Genomic DNA, 26880 nt, shown 5'->3' on the forward strand with positions numbered 1-26880 from the left:
AAAATATTTTCTTTAGGAAAATAACTTTTGCTAATAGCTTTTTCTTATTTTTAGACATTAATGTTTTGTTTGGGAGCATAACATTTAGTAATTTTTAAAAAGCAACAAGTCAGCTGGGCGCAGTGGCTCACACCTGTAATTCCAGCACTTTGGGAGGCCAAGGTGGGCGGATCACGAGGTCAGGAGATCGAGATCATCCTGGCTAACACAGTAAAACCCTGTGTCTACTATAAAGACAAAAAAAAATTAGCTGGTTTTAGGCCGGGCGCGGTGGCTCAAGCCTGTAATCCCAGCACTTTGGGAGGCCGAGACGGGTGGATCACGAGGTCAGGAGATCGAGACCATCCTGGCTAACACGGTGAAACCCCGTCTCTACTAAAAAATACAAAAAACTAGCCGGGCGTGGTGGTGGGCACCTGTAGTCCCAGCTGCTCGGGAGACTGAGGCAGGAGAATGGCGCGAACCCGGGAGGCGGAGCTTGCAGTGAGCCGAGATCCGGCCACTGCACTCCAGCCTGGGCGACAGAGCGAGACTCCATCTCAAAAAAAAAAAAAAAAAAAAAAAAAAAAAAAATTAGCTGGTTTTGGTGGCGTGCGCCCATAATCCCAGCTACTCAGGAGGCCGAGGCAGGAGAATCACTTGAACCCAGGAAGTAGAAGTTGCAGTGAGCTGAGATCACACCACTGCACTCCAGCCTGGGCTACAGAGGGAAGGGAGACTCCATTTCAAAAAAAAAAAAAAAAAAGGCAACAAGTCAAGTAAATATATGTTAGATATATGTTAGGTAATAGACAAAAAGCTCGATAGTGGGGAGTCTAATCTCCTAATTCTTCTAATCAAACTGATGATGTCACTGGGGAAAAGAGGATCGGTTGGAATCTGGCATTTGGCAGTTACCAGAGGAGCTGTGCCTGGGCAGAGGGTACCCAGGAGACACCCTGGTGCCCTTAACCTCCAAAGCAGGCAACATCGTGTGTCCAGGTCTGTGGACCAGAGACACGGGATGTTTTGTGACTGACAGAGTGATCCAAAATGGAGAAGGATGACCCTCCACAGTTGGTGACTCCCATATCTGTGAAAGCCATCATCTTGAGGATTGAGGCTGCTCAGCTAACTCGGGCTCAAGAGGTAGCCCCTGAGATGAAGGAATCACCCTTATATTGGGATATGATGTGGAGGCTGGGGACTGATCCCAGGTTTGAGTGAGATTCAAGCTCTGGGTCCTCAGAGGTCCTGGGATATTCAGCAACCCAGGTCTGCAGACAGATTAGTATAAATTATCTCTCTCCTAAACTTGGCCTCTACAGGGTGAGCTGAAAGCAACCACCCGCCTGAGGCAGGGCTGGGGCCGGGAAGGGGGCAGGAAGCTCGAGGATAGCCCTGAGGCACATTGTGGTACATGCTACAGGGCAGGAGAAAGGACCCAGAATCTGTTATTAGCAACCCTCCAGAATCCCCCAAGCTGAGCCCAGAAGTTAATGGGGGTTGGGGAAATAGCCAAAGGCTCAAATCACCCTGTACACGAGGCTCTAGTACATTTTTTACTTGAGCCTCTGATCCTAGAGTTTCCTGGGGCCTCACTTTTCCAAGCTTCTGTTGCCTGTGGATCCTTGTAAGGAAAGACATCCAGAAACCCCCAGCAACCTCTGAAATTCTAAAGAAATGTTTGCTGTGGGGTTTTGGTACTCTATCCTTTCTTGACCTTCTTAATAATCACAATGATAATAAAAGCTAACTCTTTTGTGTGATGTGCCAGGTACTATTAAAAGCACTTTAAAATATTTAATTCATTTAATCCTTACAGAAACCCTGTGACATAAGTACTATCATGATTCCCACTTTAAATATAAGAAAACTGAGACCCAAAGAGGCTAAGCGACTTGTCCAAGGTCACGCTGCTAGCATGTGGCTTCTGGCTCAAGTCCACAGCCCTAACACAGCAATCTGCTGCTTCTCTATAGGATATTTCTACCCAGCTCTTAGACATTTTGGACAATGTCAATTGTGTCATCAACCGCTTCCAGGAAGAATTAGGATATGATTTAAAAGAAAACGCCAAATCTCACCAGACAGATCCAAAGGGCAAGAAGAGATTCATCTTGCTGGACAAAATTGCCTCCTTCTCCAAAGATGCTAAGATGAAGGAGAAGCACCTGTATGACATTCTCCGCTGGCTAGGTGACTGGGGTGAGTTTGCAGGCTGGGCACCGTGCCTCCTCTGGCGAGCACAGGGACAGCACAGGACACATCCCCTTCTCCAGTGAAGCATTCCACCACTCCTGTCACAGCACATCACCTCCATGCTCCTGAGGGGCAGACACAGAAGTGTCCAAACATCACAGATCATGACATTAGCTAAATATATGATGAAACCTAAGTCACGGGTCCATTATGACATCTCATTTTTTGAGCAGGATAGAAACTAAATTCAAACCCACATTAGCTATTTTACAGAGCACCCCTGGGTGATATTCAAAGCACTGAATGACCTTTACTGCATGAGCCCTGATGCCAGCTGTGTGAGCAACTGGTACAGCCATTTGGGTGTGGGTCAGCTGCATTAAACCCTAAAGCTAGGTGCTACCCCCCACTCAGCTCAGAGTCATCTCATCACAGGACCTGTGTGCTGTGTGCTGGATGCTCCAGTGTTGGAAGAAGATGGTATCAGGATGTGCCCTGCCACCCGCATACTACCCCATGCTTGGAAGCTCTCAGTCAGTGGTCCCTCAGCTTCCCTCAAGACTGAGAGAGCAGTTAACTCTGCTTAATTAATTCAGTTGTCCAGATGTTGGACCAGGCAATGGGCATAGAGCAACAACAAGTCAGATACCTCCCTGCTGTACAGACAACAATACTATTTAATGTCCATTGTGAATTTCTACACGGCAGGCCTCATGTTAATTGTTCCACATGTATTATCTCATTTAATCTTCACCCAGTTCTTTTATAGGGAAGGAAACTGAGGCTCAGGGGGATAAGCGACTTGTCCAACATCACATAGCTAGTAAGAGGTAAAATCAATGTGACTTCACAGCCGCTGTAACCCCTGTTCTATAGGGCTGTCTGTGTCCCCCTGGAGGACAGACTGCTCTCAGCCTGCACCTCCCATCCCTTCTCCAGGTGACACTCTGACCTATGAGATCGGGGCCAGGAAGAGTGAAGAGGAAGCAGCAGCCCTGGACGAATGGATTGAAGTGACAGAGAAAATGTTACCACTCTCCCTCATTGCCACCAAAAGAGGCATTGAGTCACTCACTGCCCTTTGCTCCACTCTCATTGAAGGACAAAAGAAAAGGTCACAAGGTAGGTTCTAGGAGCACCTGGCCAGGGAGCTAGGTAGGGATGGGGTGGATGCCATGGCAGGGGAAGAAGTCAGAGGCTGGGCCTGGGGTCTTTCTGATTCTCCTCCATCACAGAAGCTTGATTTGAGATGGATGGGCAGTGGTGAGGGACTGGGGGTTGAGCCCAGGTCGAGCACTGAGCAGCTCTGAGCTGTCCTTCAGCGCTAAGGGAGTTGTGATGTGGAGACAGGTCTCTGGCGTGCTCACTGGAGCTGAGGCCTCATGTAGGTTCTGAGGAACAAAGCTGGGAGGCCAGGAGGGCTAGAGTTAGCAGCTAGAGGCTGCGGATCATCCTCTCCTCACTCCAAACCCAGCAATAGAGCCAGGAAGGTTGGGGAGGCTCAGCCGGAGGCTGCTGCAGAGGTGGACCATCAGCAAATAGCTAAACCTTGACTTTTTACTCCCATCAACATTAGGGGAACCTGAGATTATCGAACTCTTACATTTTGTAGATGAGAACACTGAAGCTCAGAGAAGAGAAGGGAACACAAGGAAAGCCTGTGGCCCCACACACAGGTTTTCTGGCTTCTTAATCTCACTCTAGAGTTTGAATTGCATCTCTGTCAATTTCTGGTTGTATCACTTTGGGCAAGGACTTCATCTCTCTGAGCCTCAGTTTCCTCACATATAAACAGAGGAGGGTACTGCCTAGCTCCAGGTTTGTGGGGAGGCTTCCACACAGTGTGAGGTGTCTGACACCACGCTTGGAACATGCTCAGGGCTTAATTAACAATAGTTAACCATCAGCATTTACCATTGTTCTTCATGGCCAGCCTCATTATCAATCAAGTAAGGTCAGCAGGAGGGAGAAGGCAGGGAAAAGTGGATAAGGAAACAATCTGTTCTGCCATCTGTACCATACTCTGTCTTCAAATACACTTATTGTATACTTAGACCCTTGCTAGATTATAAACTTATGAATGGTAAAGACTGCATCTTTATTTCTTTTTAGGGATGATTTATTGAGCACTTATAACTAGGTACCTGTTACTGCACCTGGCACTAAACATGCATGATCTAAGTCCTATGACATAGATTCTATGATTATCCCCATTTTGCACATTGGGAAACTGAGACACTGAGAAGTTAGGAAAATTGCCCAAGGCAAATCGGAAAGATGGGATTCAAACCCAAGTTATCATATTGCAGAATCTAAGCTCTGGACCACTAGGCCACATGGCCTTTCTGACAATACTAGCTAGATGCTAGCCCAAGTTCAGTATCAGTATCCCTTAATTTTTATATTTCCTCTACCCCTCATCTGAAGTTAGCATTGTTTTTTCCACCAGTGATGTTTATTAAATACGCAGATGAATGGATGCTCCAAGATAATCACTCCACCAGCTCTATACATAGTAGGTCCAAGGGGGTACAATGACCACTGTGACCCAGCCTTTGAGAAATTGAGATCTGCTAATGGCGGGCACAATCTGTGTGTAGTGCGTTTTCCTGGGGAGAGAGGGTCTGCTGCTTTCCTTAGAGTATCAAAGGGATCTCCCAAATGGAAAAAGACATTAGTTATTAAAAAAAAAAAACATGTGAACAGTTGGAGGACCATGTGATAAATTCTCCACAAGCACAGTCCAGTGCTAACGGGAAAGGGAAACCAGGCTTCCTAGATGGGTGTAAGGGGTTTGGGTAGCTGACAATAGGAGGCAAACACACATACTGAGGCTGGGAAGTGGCATGATTAGAAAACTAACTCTACCCAGGAGAACATGGAAGACCAGGAGGATGCTGCAGTGAGCTGTGCTGGCTTGCCTACGTCAGGCCCCTCTGGGCTCTGCAGGTGCTGTGGAGCTGGCAGACCCTGAGGCTGGGCTCTGGGCAAGCTGTGCACCCAGCAGAGGTCTGCCCTGTCAGCACCATCCCTGGTCCCACATACAGCCCCAGCTCCATACTCTTGCCAAATCCCTAAGGGGGTTGCCATTTTGGCCCTGCAGGGTTTGGAGAATCAATGCAATCCTTGGGACCCATGAGAGATCGTTGACTTTTTTCTCTCCACTTCTCCCAGTGTCCAAACGCACCTTCTGGCAGGGCTGGCGGGGAAGAAGCCCACAGACATCTCCATCCCATCCTCAGCCACTGAGCCCAGAACAGATGCTCCAGGACCAGCAAACCACGAACATGAAGGCCTCCGAGGTGACGTCCATGCTGCAGGAACTCCTGGACTCTACCATGTTCAGCAAGGGGGAGGTCAGGGCCATCAGGTACATGGCCACTGTGGTGGAGAACCTCAACAAGGCCTTGATCCTCCAACACAAGGAGAACAGGAGCCTGGAGACCAAATACAGGTACCTGCAAATGCAGGCGACCGAAGAGCTCAGCAGCCAGAGGCTGCACTTCCAGCAGTTCGTGCAGGTCCTTGAGAGCAGGAGGGATGCTCTGCTGAAGCAGGTAGAGATCTTAGGGGGAAGGTACCATGACCTTCTCCTGACGAAGCAGGCTTTGGAGTTCCAGCTGAAGAAGGCTCAGACTGCTACAGGTCAGGCAGAAGACCCGGCTGAGGTTTCTGTTGACTCCCCAGGTCCCTCTGAGAGGGAGATCCTTCCAAGGAAAGAAACAGTCACGGAGGAAAGCCAACAGGAACCCATGAAGAAGGAGCAGTTGTTCTCACCACTTCCCCCAGGTACCATGGCCATGGTGTGGGACAGTGGTGCTACAGCTGCAGGGCACGAGCCACTTTCCACCATGACTGTGCACTCGAGGGTCGCAGATATGTTCAGCAGCAAGGACACCAAGAGCATTGAGCCTGTGCTTCTACCCTTAGTAGATCACAGGTTTCCTAAGAAATGGGAAAGACCCGTGGCAGAAAGCTCAGGCCACAAAGACAAAGACCAGGAGGACTACTTCCAGGAAAAGGGAGGACTCCAAATTAAGTTCCACTGTAGCAAACAGCTGTCTCTAGAGAGCTCCAGGCAGGTGACCTCTGAGAGCCAAGAGAAGCCCTGGGAGAAGGGATTCGGCTGGGAGACACGGAGGCAGCTGTGGCTGGAGGAGGAGGAGATGTGGCAGAAGCGGCAGAAGAAGTGGGCCCTGCTGGAGCAGGAGCACCAGGAGAAGCTGCGGCAGTGGAAGCTGGAAGACCTGGCCAGGGAGCAGCAGCAGAGATGGGTCCAGCTAGAAAAGGAGCAGGAGAGCATAGGGAGAGAGCCGCAGCAGCTAGGGGAGGACATGGAGAGGAGGATTTTCACACCCGCCAGTCGATGGAGGGACTTAGAGAAGGCAGAGCTATCGTTAGTGCCTGCCCCAAGCCGGACCCAATCTGCTCACCAAAGCAGGAGGCCACACTTGCCCATGTCTCCTAGTACCCAGCAGCCTGCCCTGGGAAAGCAGAGACCTATGAGTTCAGTGGAGTTTACCTACAGACCACGGACCCGCCGAGTTCCCACAAAGCCCAAGAAATCTGCCTCCTTTCCTGTCACTGGGACATCCATTCGAAGGCTGACTCAGCCCTCTTTGCAGATATCCCCTGCTACTCTTAAGGAGAAGGTGTACCACATGGACATGGAGGCCCAGAGGAAGAACCTGAAGCTCCTGAGTGAGGAGTCTGAGTTGAGGCTGCCCCACTACCTGCGTAGCAAAGCACTGGAGCTCACCACCACCACTATGGAGCTGGGCATGCTCAGGCTGCAGTACCTGTGCCATAAGTACATCTTCTATAGACGCCTCCAGAGCCTCCGGTAGGTCCTCCCTGGAACCCACCTGGCACCCACCTGCTGCAATATGTGGGCAGAGCCTAAACCCAGTGGGAGAGAAGGAACACAGGGCAAGGGGGGATGGGGAGAGCCACCCCAGGCCTGGACAGGGTCTCCTGAGTGGGGTCCAGGAAAGCAAGTCTGGCCTGGGGCCTTGGGCAACCCCTGAAGGTGTGGGAAGAAGGGCACTGACTGCTGCTCTCCCTGTAGTGGGCTTTTCCTCTAAGCCACTTCCTTCTCTCTTCCTCTCTTCCCATGGCCCTGTCCATAATCCGCCTAATGTGCTCCCGTTTTTCCTTTCTCTTCCTGTTTCATCCCAGCCCCGAGGCTCCTCACCTGATACCACCTCCCACTTTTCTCTGCCCCATTTTCCCCAGCTCTTACCAGCCTCCACTTCTCTTTTTGCTCTAAGGAAATAAAGAAAACAAAGTCATCTCTGGTTAACAGACTTGGGGGATAGATGAGGCCTCTCCACCCCCTAAATTGCTTCTCCTCTCTTCTCAGGCAAGAAGCAATCAAACACGTACAAATCATGAAAGAAACGGAGGCTTCCTACAAGGCCCAGAACCTCTACATCTTCCTGGAAAACATTGACCGCCTGCAGAGCCTCAGGCTGCAGGCCTGGACGGACAAGCAGAAGAGCCTGAAGGAGAAGCGACGAGAGTGCCTGAGCAGCATGGTGACCATGTTCCCCAAGGTGGGCCTCCCGCCCCCAACCCCTGCTCTGCCTCCTGGGGTCAGCACAGCCAGTCGGCTTGGGGCCCCATTTTGGGGGGGGCCCTGGGGATGTGGCTGAGACTGCGGGACCGGGGCAGAAGGGAAAGGAGAAGGCAGGATAAGGCCTCTGCACCAGTGAGAGGTGAAGGCAGGCGGTGGCCTGAGCATGGGGGAGGGCGGCTTTCCAATCTGTTTCTGGGGAGAGCAACCCAGAGAGAGAGAGACATCTCTTCAAAAAGAGCTGTTGAAGAGAAGATTTCTTCCGGAGAAGAAGGGCGGCTGGATCTTGCAGTCCTGGCTCTGGGCTGTGATTCTCCCTCCCCTGTGGTTCTCCATGCCCTGCTCCTGTCAATCTGGTGGCTCTCCAGGCTTGGTGCACAGCCGTCATCTTCACTGTCTTGCAGGGACTCGCTTTGCTTCTCCCTGAATCAGCTCCTTGGCTTTCCAGATTCCAGGTCTCTTCTTCCTTGGTTCACTTCCTTGTTTTAGTAGAGTCCCTCCTCCACTCACTTTCTGACAATGGTTGCATGAGAGGTTAAGTCATTGAGACCCTGGTTGTCTGAAAATGTCTTTACTTAATATCTGTCCTCACTCTTAATTGACTGTTTGCCTGGATGTGGAAATCTAGCTTAGAATCCATTTTCCCTCATAATCCCTCAAAATCTGTTTGTTTGTTTGTTTGTTTGTTTGTTTGTTTTGAGATGGAGTCTCACTCTTTTGCCCAGGCTGGAGTGCGGTGGCGCAATCTCGGCTCACTGCAACCTCCACCTCCCAGGTTCAAGCGATTCTCCTGACTCAGTCTCCCACGTAGCTGGGATTACAGGCACCCACCACCACACCTGGATAATTTTTGCATTTTTAATAGAGACAGGGTTTCACCATGTTGGCCAGGCTGGTTTTGAACACCTGATGTCAAGTGATCCACCCGCCTTGGCCTCCCAAAATGCTGGGATTACAGGCATGAGCCACTGCACCCGGCCACAATTTTTATTATTTGTAAATTTATTTATTTAAAATAAGTTTTACTGTATATATTTAAGGTTTACAACATAACATTATTAAGATACATATATAGCAAAATGGTTACCATAGTGAAACAAATTAACATATCCATCATCTCACATAGTTGCCATTTTTATCTCTCTTCTGGCAAGGGCAGTAGTAATCTACCCATTTGGCAAAAATCCTGACTTCAATACACTATTAACTATAATCCAACACATAGAGCTTTCAGTTTTTTAATCCTATGTATTTGCTACTGTGTATCCTTTGGTCTATGTCACCCTATTTCCTCCCATCCCCACTCCAATTCTGGTAACCACTGTTTTATTTTCTGTCTCCTCAATTTGGCCTTTTGTTTTTTTTTAGATTTCACATACAAGTGAGATCATGTGATATTTTTCCTTCTACGCATGGCATACTTCACTTAGCATAATGTCCTCTGGGGCCAACCATATTGTAGCAAATGGCAGGATCTTCTCCTTTTATAAGGCTGAATAATATTCCACTGTATATACAGTTATGCATCACTTAATGATGGGGTTGTGTTATGGGAAATGTGTTGTTAGGCAATTTTTTGTTGTGTGAACATCATAGGGTATACTTCCACAAACCTAGATGGGATAACCTGCTACACACCTAGACTATATGGCGTAGCCTATTGCTGCTAGCCTACAAATCTGTGCAGCATGTGACTATTCTGAATACTGTAGGCAGTCAGAACACAATGGTGAATATTTGTGTATCTAAACATAGAAAAGGTACAGTAAAGATATGGTATTATAATCTTATGAGACCATGGTCGTATATGTGGTCCATCATTTACTGAAATATTGTTATGCAGCACATGACTGTATATACCAGAGTTTCTTTCATTTGTCCACTGATGGGCATCTTGGTTATTTCCATAGCTTGGCTACTGTGAGTAATACTGCAATGGACATGGGAGTCTAGATATCTCTTCAAGGTGGCAATTCCGCTCCTTTGGGTATATACCCAGAAGAGAATCCCTGGGTCATAGTAATTTCATTTTTAATTTTTTAAGGAGCCTCCATACTGTTTTCCACAATGGCTGTACTAATCTACCTTCCTATGAATAATGTACAGGATTCCCTTTTCTTCACACCCTTGCCATGACCTTATTATCTCCTGTCTTTTTGATAATAGCCCTTCTAGCAGGTATGAGGTGATAGCTCATTGTGGTTTTGATTTGCATTTCCCTGATGATGAATGATGTTGAGCACCTTTTCATATACTTGTTGGCCATTTTTGTGTCTTTTTTTTTTTTTTTGAGACGGAGTCTCGCTCTGTCACCCAGGCTGGAGTGCAATGGCGTGATCTTGGCTCACTGCAAGCTCCACCTCCTGGGTTCACGCCATTCTCCTGCCTCAGCCTCCCGAGTAGCTGGGACTACAGGTGCCCGCCACCACGCCTGGCTAATTTTTTCTATTTTTTAGTAGAGACGGGGTTTCACCATGTTAGCCAAGATGGTCTCGATCTCCTGACCTCGTGATCCGCCCACCTCAGCCTCCCAAGGTGCTGGGATTACAGGAGTGAGCCACCGCGCCCAGCCGTCTTTTTTTTTTTTTTTTTTTTTTTAAAGACAGCAAGTGTATTAGAGCAACAGCGTGCAACAGAATGCCTGCTCCATAGACAGAGCAGGGCTGTCCCATAGGCAGAGTGGCCCAGAGTACCCCATGTCTTTTTTGGATAAACGTCAATTGAGGTCCTTTGCCCCTGCTTTTTTTTTTTGAGACGGGGTCTCACTATTTTGCCCAGGTGGGTCTTGAACTCCTGCTCTGCCTATTTTATTATTTTTAGTTTGCTAAATGCCCTGTTTATTGTGCAAACAAGGCTTAGTAATGTGCAGACACAAGTTGTAGGTTGAGAAATCTCTGTGTAGTTGTGACTTCACAACTGTACTTCGGTAAAAGCAGTTATGACGGTGGCTTCTGAACATATTAACCTACCATTGTTTTGTCCAGAGCGAACAGTCAAAATGGATTCCTAATGGCCTGTTTCTCTAAGTGATCGTCACATTTCGCTGCTCTAGTATTTAAGAACGAGTGGAGCCTTCACTTAAGCTGCCATCTCCTTGCCACTCAGGGCTTCAACAATTGTAAGCACAAACTCAAAGCCGGTCCCAGGCCCTCGGCTTGTAAGAATTTCAGGCTGTCCTTTTCCACAGGATTCTCAGAGTAGGTGTAATGACCTCCATTCATCATTTTGTCCTTAGCAAGCGGGAGTGTTGTAACTTTACTTCCAAAACTTATTTCATGAGCCATCAGAGCAGTAGGACTTGTACAGATGGCAGCTATAAGGTACTTCTGGTTTTCCTGTTCCTTTAGTATCTCCTTCACAGCAGCAGACTCAAATAAATTCTGTGCACCCAGATTACCTCCTAGTAGAACCACTATGTCATATGGTCCCCCTTTTTTTGCATCTTCAAGACTGGTATCAGGGCAAATGACAACATCATGGCTACACTGTACTGGGTCTTTTCCAGCCAGACCCGCAATGGTGACCTTAATCCCAGCTCGCCTCATGACATCTACAGGATGATGGTCTCCATTTCCTCTGCTTCTTCAGCCAAAAACTCAAAATAATAATGATTTAAAAATCAGGAGCCGGGTGCGGTGGCTCACGCCTGTAATCCCAGCACTTTGGGAGGCCGAGGAGGGCGAATCATGAGGTCAGGAGATCAAGACCATCCTGGCTGACACGGTGAAACCCCGTCTCTATTAAAAATACAAAAAAATTAGCCGGGCGTGGTGGCGAGTGTCTGTAGTCCCAGCTACTCGGGAGGCTGAGGCAGGAGAGTGGCGTGAACCCAGGAGGCGGAGCTTGCAGTGAGTCGAGATCGCGCCACTGCACTCCAGCCTGGGCGACAGAGCGAGACTCCATCTCAAAAAAAAAAAAAAAAAAAATCAGGTTATATTTTCATGCTATTGAGTTGTAGAACTATTTTATAGTAAGACTTTAATTTATACAATGTGAATTTTCCTAACAATGTGAGCATATTTTCATGTGCTTATTTGTCATCCATTTATCTCCTTTGGTAAAGCGTATTATTCGGTTGTAAAGTTCATCCTATATTTGATGCCTATATCAAATATATTTGATACCTATATCAAATATTTGCATACCTGTATCTGGTATGCAAGTTCTACACCAGATCTGTATTTCATGGATATTATCTTTCAGTCTGCAGCATTCCTTTTTTTTTTTTTTTTGAGACAGTCTTGCTGTGTTGCCCAGGCTGGAGTGCAGTGGTGCCATCTTGGCTCACTGCAACCACCACCTCCCAGGTTCAGGCAATTCTCGTGCCACACCCTCCTGAGTAGCTGGGATTACAGGCACCCGCCACCATGCCTGGCTACTTTTTGTATTTTTAGTAGAGACAGGGTTTCGCCACGTTGGCCAGGCTGGTGTCTAACTCCTGACCTCAGGTGATCTGCCTGCCTTGGCCTCCCAAAGTGCTTGGGAGTCTTGCTGTGTCGCCCAGGCTGGAATGCAGTGGCGTGATCTCAGCTCACTGAAACGTCTGCCTCCTGAGTTCCAGCGATTCTCTTGCCTCAGCCTCCCAAGTAGCTGGGATTACAGGCGTGTGCCACCACACACGGCTAATTTTTGTATTTTTAGTAGAGATAGGGTTTCACCATGTTGGCCAGGCTGGTCTTGAACTCCTGAGCTCTGGTGATCTGCCTGCCTTGGCCTCCCAAAATGCTGGGATTACAGGCGTGAGCCACCACGCCTGGCCTATGTAAGATATTTTGAGAGCAAGAGAGACCAACCATATTCACATAACTTTTATTACAGTATATTGTTAACATTGTTCTATTTTGTTATTAATCTCTTACTCTGCCTAATTTAAATATTAAACTTTATCATAGTTAAGCACATATAGGAAAAACCATGTATAAAGGGTTTGGTACTGAGGTTTCAGGCATCCGCTAGGGTTCTTGAAATGCATCCCCCAAGGATAAGGGGGAACTACTGTATGCAAAACCCAAAGCTATACAACAATGAGAAACATTAAAAGGGAAATTCAGATGTAAGTGAAGACATTCCTCTGAATTCCCAGGTTTCTCTGAGCATCAAAACCCACCAATCTTTCAGTCCTTTTCTTGAATATTATTCTGTATCCACATTCTCTGCATCTGACCGGATCCCTGGATTTTATTTCATTTTCTGCATGACATTCTCCACAGATATATATCATTAGCTGCTGCTTTGGGGGTTGAATGTCCTAGGTGTCATTGTGAGCCCCTTTATACTCTGAGTGTCTTTCTAGTTTTCGTCCAAGTACCCACCACAAACTCCACAACCCACCAATTTCCTACCTACCCAGCAATGAGAAATGGCATCTTAATAATACTTATTCTTTCAATTCATGAGCATGCTGTATCTCTCCAGTTACGTCTATTTATTTCAGTTTTATAGGTTTATTATTCAAATATGCTGATGCTCTGTACTAGGTGCATACACATTTAAGATTGTTTATGTCCTCTTGAAAATTTGACCTTCATTATTTATTTTTATAGAGATGAGGTCTCACTATGTTGCCCAGGCTAGTCTCCAAATCTTGCCCTCAAGTGATCCTGCCACTTTGACCTCCCAAAGTGTTGGGGTTACAGCATGAATCACCCTACCTGGCCCAAAATTTGGACTTTTATCCTTATGAAATGGCCCTCTTTGTCTCTTTTTCTTTTTCTTTTTCTTTTTCTTTTTGAGATGTAGTCTCGCTCTGTCACCCAGGCAATGCCGTGGCGCCATCTTGGTTGGCTCACTGCAAACTCCACCTCTCAGGTTCAAGGGATTCTTGTGCCTCAGCCTCCCGAGTAGCTGGGATTACAGGCGCCTGCCACCACACCTGGCTAATTTTTATATTTTTAGTAGAGATGGGGTTCGCCATGTTGGCCAGGCTGGTCTCCAATTCTCGACCTCAGGGGATCCACCCACCTGGGCCTCCCAAAGTGCTGGGATTACAGGCACGAGCCCCCACACACAGCCCTTTGTTTCTAATTACATTCCTTGCTCATCAGTGTACAACAATATTGATCTAGTCACTGCAGCTTTTTAAATACTTTTTACTATTTGCATGGTATACCTTCTTCCACTCTTTCACTGTTAACCTATGTCTAAATACTATTTATTTATTGGAACACTTCATGAATTTGTGTGTCATCCTCGCACCAAGGCTATGCTAGTAGTCTTCTCTGTATTATTCTAATTTTAGTATATGTGCTACCGAAGTGAGCACAGTGTCTCTATACTTAAATTCAGTTTTTAATTGATATTTTATATTTGGGTCTTGCTTTTTTATGCAATCTGGCAATCTCTGCCTTTTATTTGGTGGTTTTAGGCTATTTATATTTGATGTGATTATCAACACAGTTGGGTTTAAATATATAATTTGCTCTTCATTTCTATTTGTTTCATCTGTTCTTTGGGTTTTTTTCCCTCTTTTCCTGCCTTCTTGTGGAGTAATTGAGCTTTTTCAAGTAAATTCATCTTATCTCCACTCCTGACATATTACGTACTATCCATACCTCTTTGTTTTGTTATTTTTGTGATTTTTTATTTTTATTTTTTGAGACAGAGTCTCACTCTCTCTCCCAGGCCGGAGTGCAGTGGTGTGATCTCGGCTCACCATAACTCTGCCTCCAGGATTCAAGCGATTCTCATGCCTCAGTCTCCTGAGTAGCTGGAATTACAGGTGCCTGCCACAGTGCCGGGCTAATTTTTTTGTATTTTTAGTAGACACAGGGTTTTGCCATGTTGGCCAGGCTGGTCTCGAACTCCTGGCCTCATGTGATCCACCCGCCTCAGCCTCCTAAGGTGCTGGGATTGCATGCGTGAGCCACCATGCCCAGCCTGTTTTGTTGTTTTGTTTTTATTATTATTATTTTTTTGAAACGGAGTCTCACTCTGTTGCCCAGGCTAGAGTGCAGTGGCATGATCTCAGCTCACTGCAACCTCCGCCTCCCAGGTTCAAGCGATTCTCCTGCCTCAGCCTCCTGAGTATCGGAAATTACAGGTGCGCACCACCACACCCGGCTAATTTTTGTATTATTAGTAGAGTCTGGATTTCACCATGTTGGTCAGGCTGGTCTTGAACTCCTGACCATGTGATCTGCCCACCTCAGCCTCCCAAAGTGCTGGGATTACAGGCATGAGCCACTGTGCTCTAGGGTTTACAATATAAATCTTTAACTTATCATAGTCTACTTTCAAATAATATTATTTCATGTGTAAGAACCTTACAACAGTATACATCTATTTCTTCCCTCCTGGCCTTTGTCTTACTGTTGTCATACATTCTGCCCCTATGTAACTTATAAATTCCCTAATATAGTTGGCCCTCTGTATCTGTGGGTTCTGCATCTGTGGATTCAACCAACCACAGATCAAAAAGATTCGAAGAGAAAAATGGATGGAGGTGTCTGTGCTGAACATGAACAGACTTTTTTTTCTTGTTATTCCCTAAACAGTCTAAAGATAGCATTTATATTGTATTAGGTATTATAAGTAATCTGGAGATAATTTAATATATACAGGAGGATGTGGGTGGGTGAAATGCAAACACTGCACCATTTTATATAAGTATGTGAGCATCCACAGATTTTGGTGCCTGTGAGGAGTCCTGGAGCCAATACTCCATGGAGAGCAAGGGACAACAGTACATTGTTATTACTTTTCCCTTAAGCAAAGGGAAAAGAATAATCTATTTACCCCCACACTTACCATTTCCAGTGCTCCTTACTCTTTTGTGTAGATCCAAATGTATTTTGAGTATCATTTTCTTTCTGCCTCAAGGATTCCTTTAACATTTCTCACACTGCTCATCTGCTGGTGATGAATCCTCTCAGCTTTGGTGTCTGAAAAGGTTTATTCAGTTTTCAATTTTGAAAGATGTTTTTGCTGGATGTAGAATTCCAGTTGGGCAGTTTTTTCTTTCAGTATTTTACAGATGTGAACACAAACTCTTCCCAGGGATATATGAACTCTGAGGATGGTTTTGCCTGTTCTTGCCCAGTGATTCTTCTCCCAGCCTTGGTAGTTTCCTCGCAGGCCTGCACAGAGACTTAATGGGACGCCTCTGCAGAGCTTTGGAGATTTCTTGCCATGTGGTTTCCTCCTCTCTAGTACTCTGGTTTTCAAAATCTAGTCACCTTGGCTTCCCTGATCCCCAAACGCTGTCTCCTCATCTCAGCAAGGCTGCTGGCCTGTTTGGGTTCCCTGCCCTGTGCTGGGGCCTGGACATTGTCTCATTTGTTTCATTCCTTTTGGGGATCATTGACCTGCAATGCCTGTTGTCTGAATGGGTATATATCATTTTTTCATCTATTTTGTTTGGCCTACTAGTTGTTTACAGGAGAATAGTAAACTAGTCCTTGTTATTCCTTTATCACTAGTTTATCTCCTCAAATAAAATCCCGTACTATTAAGACCCATTTTAAATGCTAAAAGTTCCAAGAATTCCTATATACTTAGTTTTACTTTTTTTTTTTTTTTTTTTTTTTTTTTTTTTTGAGACGGAGTCTCGCTCTGTCACCCAGGCTGGAGTGCTGTGGCCGGATCTCAGCTCACTGCAAGCTCCGCCTCCCGGGTTCAGGCCATTCTCCTGTCTCAGCCTCCCCGAGTAGCTGGGACTACAGGCGCCGCCACGTCGCCCGGCTAGTTTTTTTTTGTAGTTTTTAGTAGAGACGGGGTTTCACCGTGTTAGCCAGGATGGTCTCGATCTCCTGACCTCGTGATCCGCCCGTCTCGGCCTCCCAAAGTGCTGGGATTACAGGCTTGAGCCACCGCGCCCGGCCAGTTTTACTTTTTATTTATTCAATTTTTGTACAATTTTGAATAGGTACTTACACTCTTGGGCTCCTGGCAAAAAATCCATTGCCCCTCAGGGGACCATGCCCTATGGGTTAGGAACCATTGGTTTAGGCCAACTCACTCTCTTAATCTCTACACTTGGAGCCTATCCTCATCTTTTCCATGTCCTTGCTGAGACCTCACGTTTTTCCTCTGAAAACTAACACTAGGAGAAACCTTACTCTTTCACCCCCTCCCTGCCACCCCACTTTACCTTGACAGAATTCAGTAAAGTAACCATCTGAAACGTATAGACCTGGTTTTAACATTCATACACCAAGTACAACCCAAATAAATCCCAAGATGTTATGTGATCTGGTTATGCCATTGTATCCGTTGTATCCCATTCAGAGATATAATGCTCACTCACCCACCAAAAATAATAAAAAAGTAACCCCCGGGAGGCTGAGGCAGGAGAATGGCGTAAACCCGGGAGGCAGAGCTTGCAGTGAGCTGAGATCTGGCCACTGCACTCCAGTCCGGGCGACAGAGCGGGACTCCGCCTCAAAAAAAAAAAAAAAAAAATAGTAACCCCAATCTTTTTTTTTTTTTTTTTTTTTTTTTTTGAGACAGAGCCTTGCTCTATCGCCCAGGCTGGAGTGCAGTGGCCAGATCTCAGCTCACTGCAAGCTCCACCTCCCAGATTCACGCCATTCTCCTGCCTCAGCCTCCCGAGTAGCTGGGACTACAGGCGCCCGCCACCACGCCCTGCTAATTTTTTTGTTATTTTTAGTAGAGACGGGGTTTCACCGTGTTAGCCAGGATGGTTTCGATCTCCTGACCTTGTGATCCACCCGCCTCGGCCTCCCAAAGTGCTGGGATTACAGGCGTGAGCCACCGCGCCCGGCCAACCCCAATCTTTAATTGGGTCACTCATAACCACTAAAGTGGGTCCAGCTTATAATTCACAATAATGAAATTTTCTTTTATTTCTTCCTCTCCTCTCCCATTCTCTCACATCCAGAAAACCTCTTTAAATTCCAACACACTGTCTCTGACACCCAAACTTCCTTTTCTCTTTGTCTAGATAAATGATTACTAATCTATGGGCCATACACCACTGAGGAATAATGGAACCATGTGTATACCAATAATTGTCTATATACTGAATTACTAAAAAAAGAAAAACTTATATTGGAATCCTTGAAACTTCTGATATTTAAAATAAATGCAAAATAATATAGAATTAAAAAAAAAAAAAGGCCAAAGAGAAAATAGTTAAAACTTGGGAATAATGGAATAAAAGACTCCTATATTCTCCTCTTTTGACTTTTTTTTGAGACAGAGTCTTGCTCTGCTGCCAGGCTGGAGTGCAGTGGCGCGATCTTGGCTCACTGCAACCTCCGTTTCCCGGGTTCAAGCAATTTTCCTGCCTCAGCCTCCCAAGTAGCTGGGACTACAGACGTGCGCCACCACACCCAGCTAATTTTTGTATTTTTAGTAGAGACAGGGTTTCACCATGTTGGCCAGGATGGTCTGAGTCTCTTGACCTCGTGATCTGCCTGACTTGGCTTCCCAAAGTGCTGGGATTATAGGGGTGAGCCACCGCGCCCGGCCTTGACTCTTTATTATAGATATATAGATATAGGTACAGATATAGATTTAACTTGTCTTCTTTTAATTTTTTTTCACTGATGTTTTGCCTGTTTCTAGATTCTCTACAACAGATGTAAAACAGGAACTAACCCAGCAAATTAGAATTCATACCCTTTGGGACTATTAGTAATTTTGTCCCCATTATACAAGTATTGAGTTTATATCCATATTCATCTTTCATATGGCAGGAATAGCTCTCTGCACCACCCATGAGTATGGGATCTTTCCCTGCCAGACTCCTTCATTTGCAACACTGGCTTTGGGATGAGCAGCCCTCAGCTCTAGACCTGAGGCTCAGGCTGCCAGGGGCAGAAAAGCAGCAAGTGCCGACGTGGTCCCTAGGGGCAGCTTGGAGGGACTGGAGGATCCCACAGTTGTGAGTCAGAGCCTGCTGGGACCTGCCCCAGGGTTGGGTCAGGAGGTACCACCTGCCCCTGAGTCTTGAGCGGCAGTGGCCTGAGTCTAGGGGAGGCAACATGCTGAGGCATTGGTATGAGGGCTGGCATCAAGCAGCTAGAAGAGCCTTGGCCATGGAGGTTTCGTATCACCTTATACAAGTCCAGATAATCTCCTAGAGGCATCTTGACTTGCTGTTTGTTTTGGGATTGAGAATGAAAGGGACATGACAATTCTTTGAGTGGCTGTGAAGGTTCCCCCAGCTTCTCAACCCGTGCCAGGGCTGGGGCTGGACAAAAAGATACCCAGTGCAGTCCAGGCACAACCTGGCCCCCTGCCGTGAACCCTACCTGGAGCTGCTCTAGTTCCAGCTGCTCTGGTTTTATTTTCTTCCTTGCTGTTTTGCCCATTATCCAGTTTCCTCACAACAAAGGAGAAAACAGGAACTGACACAGCAAAAAAGAATTCAAGGAGTTTCCAGCAAAGGTCTGATACTTTGTGGTCCCAGGGTTTCTAACTGAAGGGATTCCCTCGACCTTACCCTCTCCACTCAGCCCTGAGTCCAGCAGGGGCACAGACAGGCAGGCAAAGCCTCCTCCCAACCTAGAGAGGAGATAACTTCCTGTTTCCCTGATGCCTCTCTGCTGGTTCCTCTAGCTCCAGCTGGAGTGGAATGTTCACCTGAACATCCCTGAGGTCACCTCACCAAAGCCGAAGAAATGCAAGTTGCCTGCAGCCTCACCCCGGCACATCCACCCCAGTGGCCCCACCTATAAGCAGCACTTTCAGTCCAGGCACCGGGAATGTGCGCCCCTGCAGATGGCCCGGTAGGTGCCGGGAAGCTGAGGGGGCAGCAGCTGTATGGGTGAAGAGGCAGGGAGCAGGAGTGACCAGCCTGGGGAGGTGGGCTGTGAAGTGAGGGCACCAACAGGCCAAGATCACCCTACAAGTTGCAAAGTGCCTGTCTTCTCAGCTGCCCTCCCCAGTGCTGGCCACTGACCCAGAGGTGGGGTATGTGTTACAGTGTGTGGGCTTCAGGGGCTAGCCTGACCAGTGCATTTCAAACTATGCAACAGAAAGACTCTGAGGACCACACCTGAAAACTTACAACTTTTCTACCCTGAGCATCGATTTGGCATCTGCCATTGGTCTGTCCTATAAACAAATCTGAACCTCCCTACCATGTGACCTGCAGGCTCTGGAAACACTGTGAACCTCTGGGCAGCTAAAAGGACCCTGGTCCACACCTACCCTTGCATGGCCTAGATCAGGGCTTCTGCCCCAGGGCCTGTTCCTTAAAGGACAAGGGCCACCCTGGGAACCTCTTTCAGCAGCTCCTCGGCCACAGGAGCCCCAGGGAAGTGAGATTCAGACTCAGTGTTGACGGGGAGACAAGGAGGACAGTGACACACTCGATTTGAGAAAGGAAGGAGACAAAGCCCACTTGGGCCTGGTGGCTCTGGAGAGTCTCTTGCATCTCAATCTCTTTTTGTTGCTTTTCACATTCTCCAAACCCCCCACTCCCAGCCAACAGGGGAAGCAGATGGAGGCTGTCTGGAAGACCGAGGTGGCCTCCTCCAGTTACGCAATAGAAAAAAAGACCCCTGCCAGCCTTCCCTGGGACCAGCTGAGGGGACACCCAGATATTCCCCGGCTGTTGACACTGGACGTGTAGTCCTCCTACCACAAAAGCCTGAACTTCCTGAAGGCCCAGTAAGGTGCGAGGCTGATGGTCAATGTGGATTCTCCCCAATAAATCTTTCTCCAGGCTTTAACAATGACCTCATTTACTATCCCACACCAGACAGAGAGAGGCCAACCTGGTTCGTCTGCTAGGCGGATGTAAGCGGGGTCCCTGTGCCAACAGCACTTCAGTTCTAGTGAAGGGTTTCCTTACTGTCTCAGAGATCACCGGGGGGCTTTTCCTTCACACTGGCCTCCTGAGCTGCACATGAATTCTGAAGAGCCCCATCTCACCCTAGCCCTGGGGGTGGTTCTCGGGGGAGCCAGGTGTAGGGAGGGACAGATGAGGGAGCCCCTGGACTGCCTGAGAAACCTGAGCCTTGGGCCTGGGCCTATCTGTCACTTCCTTTCCTTACTACCTTCAAGAATGGTCCCTGGAAAGAACAGCTGGCTGCGGGGACAGAGGCAGGACTCCAGGGGCCAACAAGAGGCTTTTCTGGTTAGAAAAGGCTTAGCTCTCCTTTGCCTCTCTGAGCTTGTAGATGTCACTACTGAAGGCTCAAGGCTCTTTTAAGGACCCTCTCTACAGGAGCCATCCCATCTGCCTCCTGTGACCCTGGCCCTGCGTCAGTTACAGATCCCCAATCGGGAGAGGCTCCTGATGCCTCCAGTCTAGACCTAACCAGAGCCAAGAGCCAGAAGATGCTGGTGCTGCCCCCATCCTCCAGTTAGAGACTTCAGTGAGACAGGGAGGCATAGCAGCATCAAAGAGGGCCAGTCCCTGGCCACACCTGCACTCTGAAATGGGCCTGAGAGTCCCAGCATTCCAGTCTACCCAGCGCAGAAACCTGGTTTCCAATTCCTGGAGGGTTTCCAAGGGGGATGTGCATGTGTGTTGCTGTTGGTTGTTGATTTAGATACAGCAAACAGAATGGAGAATAACCAAAACAACACTGTGGGAGAACACTGTAACCCAGAAGTCAACTGGGGCCTGGCCTGGCAGAGATTCGGTTAAACTTACCCAAAGCCCTCCCCATCGTGGGGGTCTCTCCTCTCCACATCCCTTCCCTGCCTTTGCTCTGCCCAGCTTCTGAGTCTCAGGCCAGCCCCTCTGTTCTTTCCACACACGGAGATATGTGCACATAAATATCAGAGGTACGCACCCCACTTGAGTCCATACACTCATGACGTCAGTAACTTTCTGAAAATACAGAGGGACAGTGAGGAATGGGATTCATGTTGAACAGCACCAAGCAGCAGCCTCCTTTCTTCCCTCTTTCCCCGCCTCTCTCTCTGGTAAAACATGCACAATTCTAGAATTCCTTCATGTCTCAAGCAGAGCTGTTCCACCCACACCCAGGCCTCCACTGGGATCCCAGTTTCAGGCTTAAGGCACTTATCAAAATATTGTTCCCAGCAAAGACAGCTTCCCCTTTCTAAGGGAATTTAGATGAAGACAATTTTCTCCCTGCTTTCAACCCTGTACCTGTTTACTGTGTTGATATCACCACCAGGTGCAGAGGCAGATCCTGCTGTGCTGTCTTCTTTACCCACATCCCAGGCTGCCACCACCTCCCTGCGTGTCAGGCTGCTCCTGAGGTCTCAGTGTGGGGGTTCCCTGCATTGTCTTGGGGTCCGCTATTTTGGCATGAGGATCTGCTGGTCTCTAACAAAAGTTCTCTGTCCTGCCCAGGCTGCTGCTACCTCAGGGTGGTGGCTGTGCTGCCTCCTTTGGGAGCGCCCTCCTGGACACTGCTCCACTCCCTAAAGTGCACCTTTTCTTGGGCCGCCTGCTCCTGGCCCACCATGAGTTCTCACATCCACCTGCTGCGTGGTGCCAGGTCACTCGCCTCTTTGTGGTCCTGCTGACCTCGTCGGCTCCCCTGGCCATGCTGTCCAGCTCACAGCCCCATATGGGTTCATAACTAGGCCCAACCTCATGCCCCATTATCCTGGTCTGCCTGGCACTGACAGCCTGTTTGTCTCCAGGCCCACTGGGGTGTCCTCTCGGTATGTGAGGGAGGGTTGCTCATCTTCCCTCCATGGTTTAAGATGCTAGAAGACTGCATCCCTCAAAACCCAGCAGCCCCCATTCTCTGAGATTTTTTTCAGCTTTGTCTTACAAGCATGTCCCCGGGGTTCTCTGTCTGACAGGTGGGAGAGCTGTGTGTGTCTGCAGACCCCAAATGCTTTCTGTAGCTGGAGAATCTTAGCCTTGACTCTGAGTGCTCTGCCCTCCCCTTGCTCAGGGTCTGTTCCTGTACAGCTAAAAACAGACTGGGACAGGTCGGGCATGGTGGCTCACGCCTGTAATCCCAGTACTTTGGGAGGCCGAGGTGGGCGGATCACGACTTCGTGTTGAGCAGTTCTGTGTCCAGGCTGAGTCTGGGCCCAGCTCTGGACTTGGCTCTGGGAAGTGCTCAGGTGCTGGATGGCACTCACATAGCCTGGGCCTTGTCTCAGTTGCTCCCCAACCTGTAACTCTATTAACTCTTGCAGTGCCTCAGCGAACCAAAGGAAGGAATGCCAGGAACCTACAAATGAATCCACTTAGCTTGTTCAAAAAAAGTCAAGCGAGTCACTCCCTGGAACCCAAATAAGCCAGAAGGATCAAGACAGCCCCAGTCTCCACTGCATCCCTTAGCTGGTGATTCTCAACCTTCCGAGAGATGGAAACCCACAGAGAACTTGGTTGAAATGCGGGTTCCCAGCTGGTGCTTTTAAAGAAACCCTCTGGGTGTTGCTGAGTACTCCTAGAACTTTGAGAAACACTGTTTCCCTCCTGCAGTCCCCAAACTCTACGTTTTTAACAAAATAGAGGTTGGTTTATTTTAAAATTCTGTCTCATTGCTGAAACCCACACCTCCTCAACTCAGTTGTAGAACCCTTTGAGTGTTGTCTGTGTACTTTGGGAGCAAACATGCCGAGATAGCTGTGAGTGGCACCTGGCACTTGGTAGGTGTCAGTAACTCTTCATTTAATCAAAATATGGACAGATACGTCACTGACATGCCAGTGATTTGCATGAAAGCTCAGAAGGTGAGAACAAAAGGAGATACCAAATACAGACCAGAGCCAGGTGTCATAAGGTGGGAGGCAAAGGTGAGCATGTCTCTGAGTTAAGTCAAAGGTGGAAGAAATGGAGACATGAGGTTCAAATATAGACGGTGTGGGCTAAGGAGGCCATCTCTGGCAAGCGTCTGTCAGTTCAGTTGAGACACTAATTCGGTTAGTTCAATCAGCTCACGAGCACCTACGCACCCTCCACCTGACACACAGCTACCTGCCTGGTCCCCACTCCGTCTCCCCCGCCCCGTCCTTCTCCACTCACCAGCACCCTTGGCCTAGGGACCACGCATACAAATAGGAAATTACCCTATCCTCAGAGAACCCATGTCCAGCAGTTCTCTTCCTCAGGAATGGCACCCATCCTTGCTTCCAGCCTAAGGCTGAGACTCTGGAAAGCTGAGGAGGATGTGGGATGTGAACAGCCAGTTCTGTGGATGATGCCAGGAGTAGGATTTGTTTTCTGAATCACAACTTAAGATATCGCGAGGATGCCTGGTGTGGGAGGAAGGGGAGTGGTATCATGATGCAGGTCACATGCACAGCACAGCTGGGCTGGCCCTGGGCTGTTTCCAGCTTCTCCGGTCCCAGGCTCTTTCTTTTCTGGAGGCCTCACCCCAATGATACTTAACATCTTAAAATGCCCTCACACTAAATGTATTGCTCTAAATAATTGGAAAGCATTTTTATAACCTTGCTTTAGAAATTAACTGGCTATGAATAAGTTATTTAATGTGTACTTAGCTGTGAGTGACATCTCAGCAATCAGCATGCGTAGAGAAGAAATCAAACAAGTTTTATAAATGTAATGAGACTATTTTGAATATTAAATTTGACAGTGAATGAAACTGCAAATATTATGTTTTATAAAGATTTCATACATATACATTATTTGTTTTTACATTTTGGCACTCATAATATTTTCAAAGGTTTCATGTTTTCACAGGCTCTTGGCACTGTGCTTAAGGGGCCTGATGGCTGAACTTGCTGTGGTCATGGAGGACTTTGACCTTCTGCATGTCCTCTAGCGAGTTCTCTGGCAAGCACGCAGAGTGTCTGATGTTCTTCTGCTTTGGTAATAATTTCATCTTCTTAAAGGCAAAGAAAGCCTGCACGGGTCAAGCTGTGAAGACAAGAGGGTTGGAAGACAAATATATATGTGTGTGTATCTTTGTGTATATATGTATGTATACATGTTTGTGTATGTATGTACGTATTTATGTATGTGTGGGTGTATTTATGTATGTATTTGCACATGTGTATATGTGTGTGCATGTGTATGGGTGTGTATGTATATATGTGTATGTGTGTATAGGCACATGTGTGCATGTATAAATATATATGTGTATAAATGTATGTGTATGTGTGTATACATGTATGTGTATGCATGTGTATATATGTGTAGATGTGTATATACGTATGTGTGTGGTATTTTTCTAGTGATCAGGTTCGTTGATACTATACAGGCGCCTCATTTTTTTTTCAGCGCAAAGTTGACATTTCTGGTCGATGTATTGCTTCTTCCCCAAAAAAATTCAGGGAAGACAAGGCATGGGAAGGAGTATTTCTCTGAGCATTGCTTCAAGCCATATTCAAGGACTGGCCATAGCTCTGCTTGCATGGCCCACAGCCTCAGATGAGGAACCAAAACAAATGTGGAAGGGGACATGGGAGAAGGGTCTACTCTAGCCTTGACTAACTGCAAAGAGGCATACAGTGGAAGGGAGAAAAACCCTTCAAAAACAACCCAGCCATAGAGCCAGGGAGGGGAAAGCTATGCATGGTCTGAAAAGTCAGAAAACAGATGAGCATGACTCTGTGATCAGAGGAGTCATCTTCTCAAGAAGAGAAGATGTGCATGGTTGGGATGCTGTAACTATCAAGTGAGGACTTTGAAGGTAGAACTTTGAAGGTAGCTACATCTAACATGTTACAGGATCTGCTTCTAACAGGTGGGCAACATGCAGGAACAGATGCGCAATTTGAGTAGAGAGTAGGAAATTGTACAAAAGAAATGGAAACTTGAAGATACCAGAAATGAACCGCTGGGTGCGGTGGCTCACGCCTGTAATCCCAACACTTTTGGGAGGCTGAGGTGGGCGGATCACGAGGTCAAGAGATCGAGACCATCCTGGCCAACATGGTGAAACCCCGTCTCTACTAAAAACACAAAATTTAGCTGGGTATGGTGGTGCATGCCTGTAGTCCCAGCTACTTGGGAGGCTGAGGTGGGAAAATTGCTTGAACCTGGGAAGTGAAGGTTGCAGTAAGCCGAGATTGTGCCACTGCACTCCAGCCTGGTGACACAGTGAGACTCCATCTCAAAAAAAAAAAAAAGAAAGAAAGAAATTCTTTTTTTTTTTTTTTTTTTTTTTTTTTTTGAGACGGAGTCTCGCTCTGTCTCCCGGGCTGGAGTGCAGTGGCCGGATCTCAGCTCACTGCAAGCTCCGCCTCCCGGGTTTACGCCATTCTCCTGCCTCAGCCTCCCGAGTAGCTGGGACTACAGGCGCCCGCCATCTCGCCCGGCTAATTTTTTGTATTTTTTAGTAGAGACGGGGTTTCACCGTGTTAGCCAGGATGGTCTCGATCTCCTAACCTCGTGATCCGCCCGCCTCGGCCTCCCAAAGTGCTGGGATTACAGGCTTGAGCCACCGCGCCCGGCCACAAGAAAGAAATTCTTAACATCAGAGATATAGAAATCCTTTGGCAGGTTTATCAGCCAACTAGACAAAAGCAAGGCAAAAAAAATTTGTGAATTTGAGGCAAGATCAATAGAAATTAGCCAACTATAACACAGACAGAGTAAAAACAAACCAGCAAACCCCAAACTAAACACCCAAGATGTGTGAGATAATACCAATGGTTTCACACACATGTGATCAAAGTCCCAGAAGGAGACGGGAGAAGAAATATTTAAAGAGCTATTTGAAGAGATAATCACCGAGAATTTCCAAAATTAAAGACAAGAAGCCACAGATCCAAGGAGCTCAGAGAACCAAAGCAGGATAAATACAAAGAAAAACATACCTCAGCATATCATAGTCAAACCTGAAACCAAAGATGAGAGAAGAACTTGAAAGCAGCCAGAAAGAAAAAGTTACCCAGTAGAGTAAGAAATAAAGCAGTCTTCTCAGGCAGTCTTGTGAGTTATGGGTCCACAAGATAACCCAGGAGCCTTCTAAAATATTCCTCCATTTGGAGGCAACTAGCTTAGGCAGATATCTGTTACCTGCAAAAAACAATTGGCTGGGATGTAATATCCCAGTCCTCCATACCCTGGCCCTGGCTCTTTTGTCACACTTTGCCCCTGCTCTCTGCACACCCTGGGGAGGCCCTCCACTGGTTAGTGACTTCGTCAGCCCTCAAACACTATTTATTGCCTCTGAGCTGGGAGGAAGCTGAGCAGGTGGAGGCTGGATACACTAGTCACCGACCTCAGTGACCCTTGAGGCAGGCCCTAGGGTCTGACTGCTACCGCACATTCTTTCCCGGGAGCTGAGCAGCCTGGA

At 47.4% G+C, this 26880-nt stretch overlaps 1 protein-coding gene, 1 non-coding gene and 1 pseudogene across 4 annotated transcripts; 1 reads left to right on the plus strand and 2 right to left on the minus strand.

Annotated features, from left to right (window-relative positions):
* Positions 1 to 871: 871 nt before the first annotated feature.
* Positions 872 to 24551, plus strand: FAM186B (family with sequence similarity 186 member B). Of its 3 annotated transcripts, XM_030939076.1 has the most exons (8): positions 1033 to 1128; positions 1962 to 2187; positions 3121 to 3303; positions 5356 to 7024; positions 7544 to 7736; positions 19280 to 19449; positions 20150 to 20340; positions 22805 to 23142. In XM_030939076.1, exons 1-7 carry the CDS (start codon positions 1033 to 1035, stop codon positions 20295 to 20297), a joined length of 2685 nt encoding a protein of 894 aa, XP_030794936.1. In that variant the 3' UTR covers positions 20298 to 20340; positions 22805 to 23142. The 3 variants fall into 3 exon arrangements, with proteins under 3 accessions (XP_010383688.2, XP_010383689.2, XP_030794936.1); XM_010385386.2 differs by lacking the exons at positions 20150 to 20340; positions 22805 to 23142 and adding an exon at positions 24318 to 24551 and having other exon boundaries at positions 872 to 1308; XM_010385387.2 differs by lacking the exon at positions 22805 to 23142 and having other exon boundaries at positions 872 to 1128; positions 20150 to 20397.
* LOC115899945 lies at positions 10805 to 19032 on the minus strand (annotated as a pseudogene).
* Positions 13909 to 14018, minus strand: LOC115900137. Its single transcript, XR_004059816.1, has one exon. It is a non-coding gene; the product is annotated as a U6 spliceosomal RNA (small nuclear RNA).
* Positions 24552 to 26880: the final 2329 nt, after the last annotated feature.

This window comes from Rhinopithecus roxellana, chromosome 10, assembly GCF_007565055.1.
Source record: "Rhinopithecus roxellana isolate Shanxi Qingling chromosome 10, ASM756505v1, whole genome shotgun sequence".
Lineage (NCBI taxonomy): Eukaryota > Metazoa > Chordata > Mammalia > Primates > Cercopithecidae > Rhinopithecus > Rhinopithecus roxellana.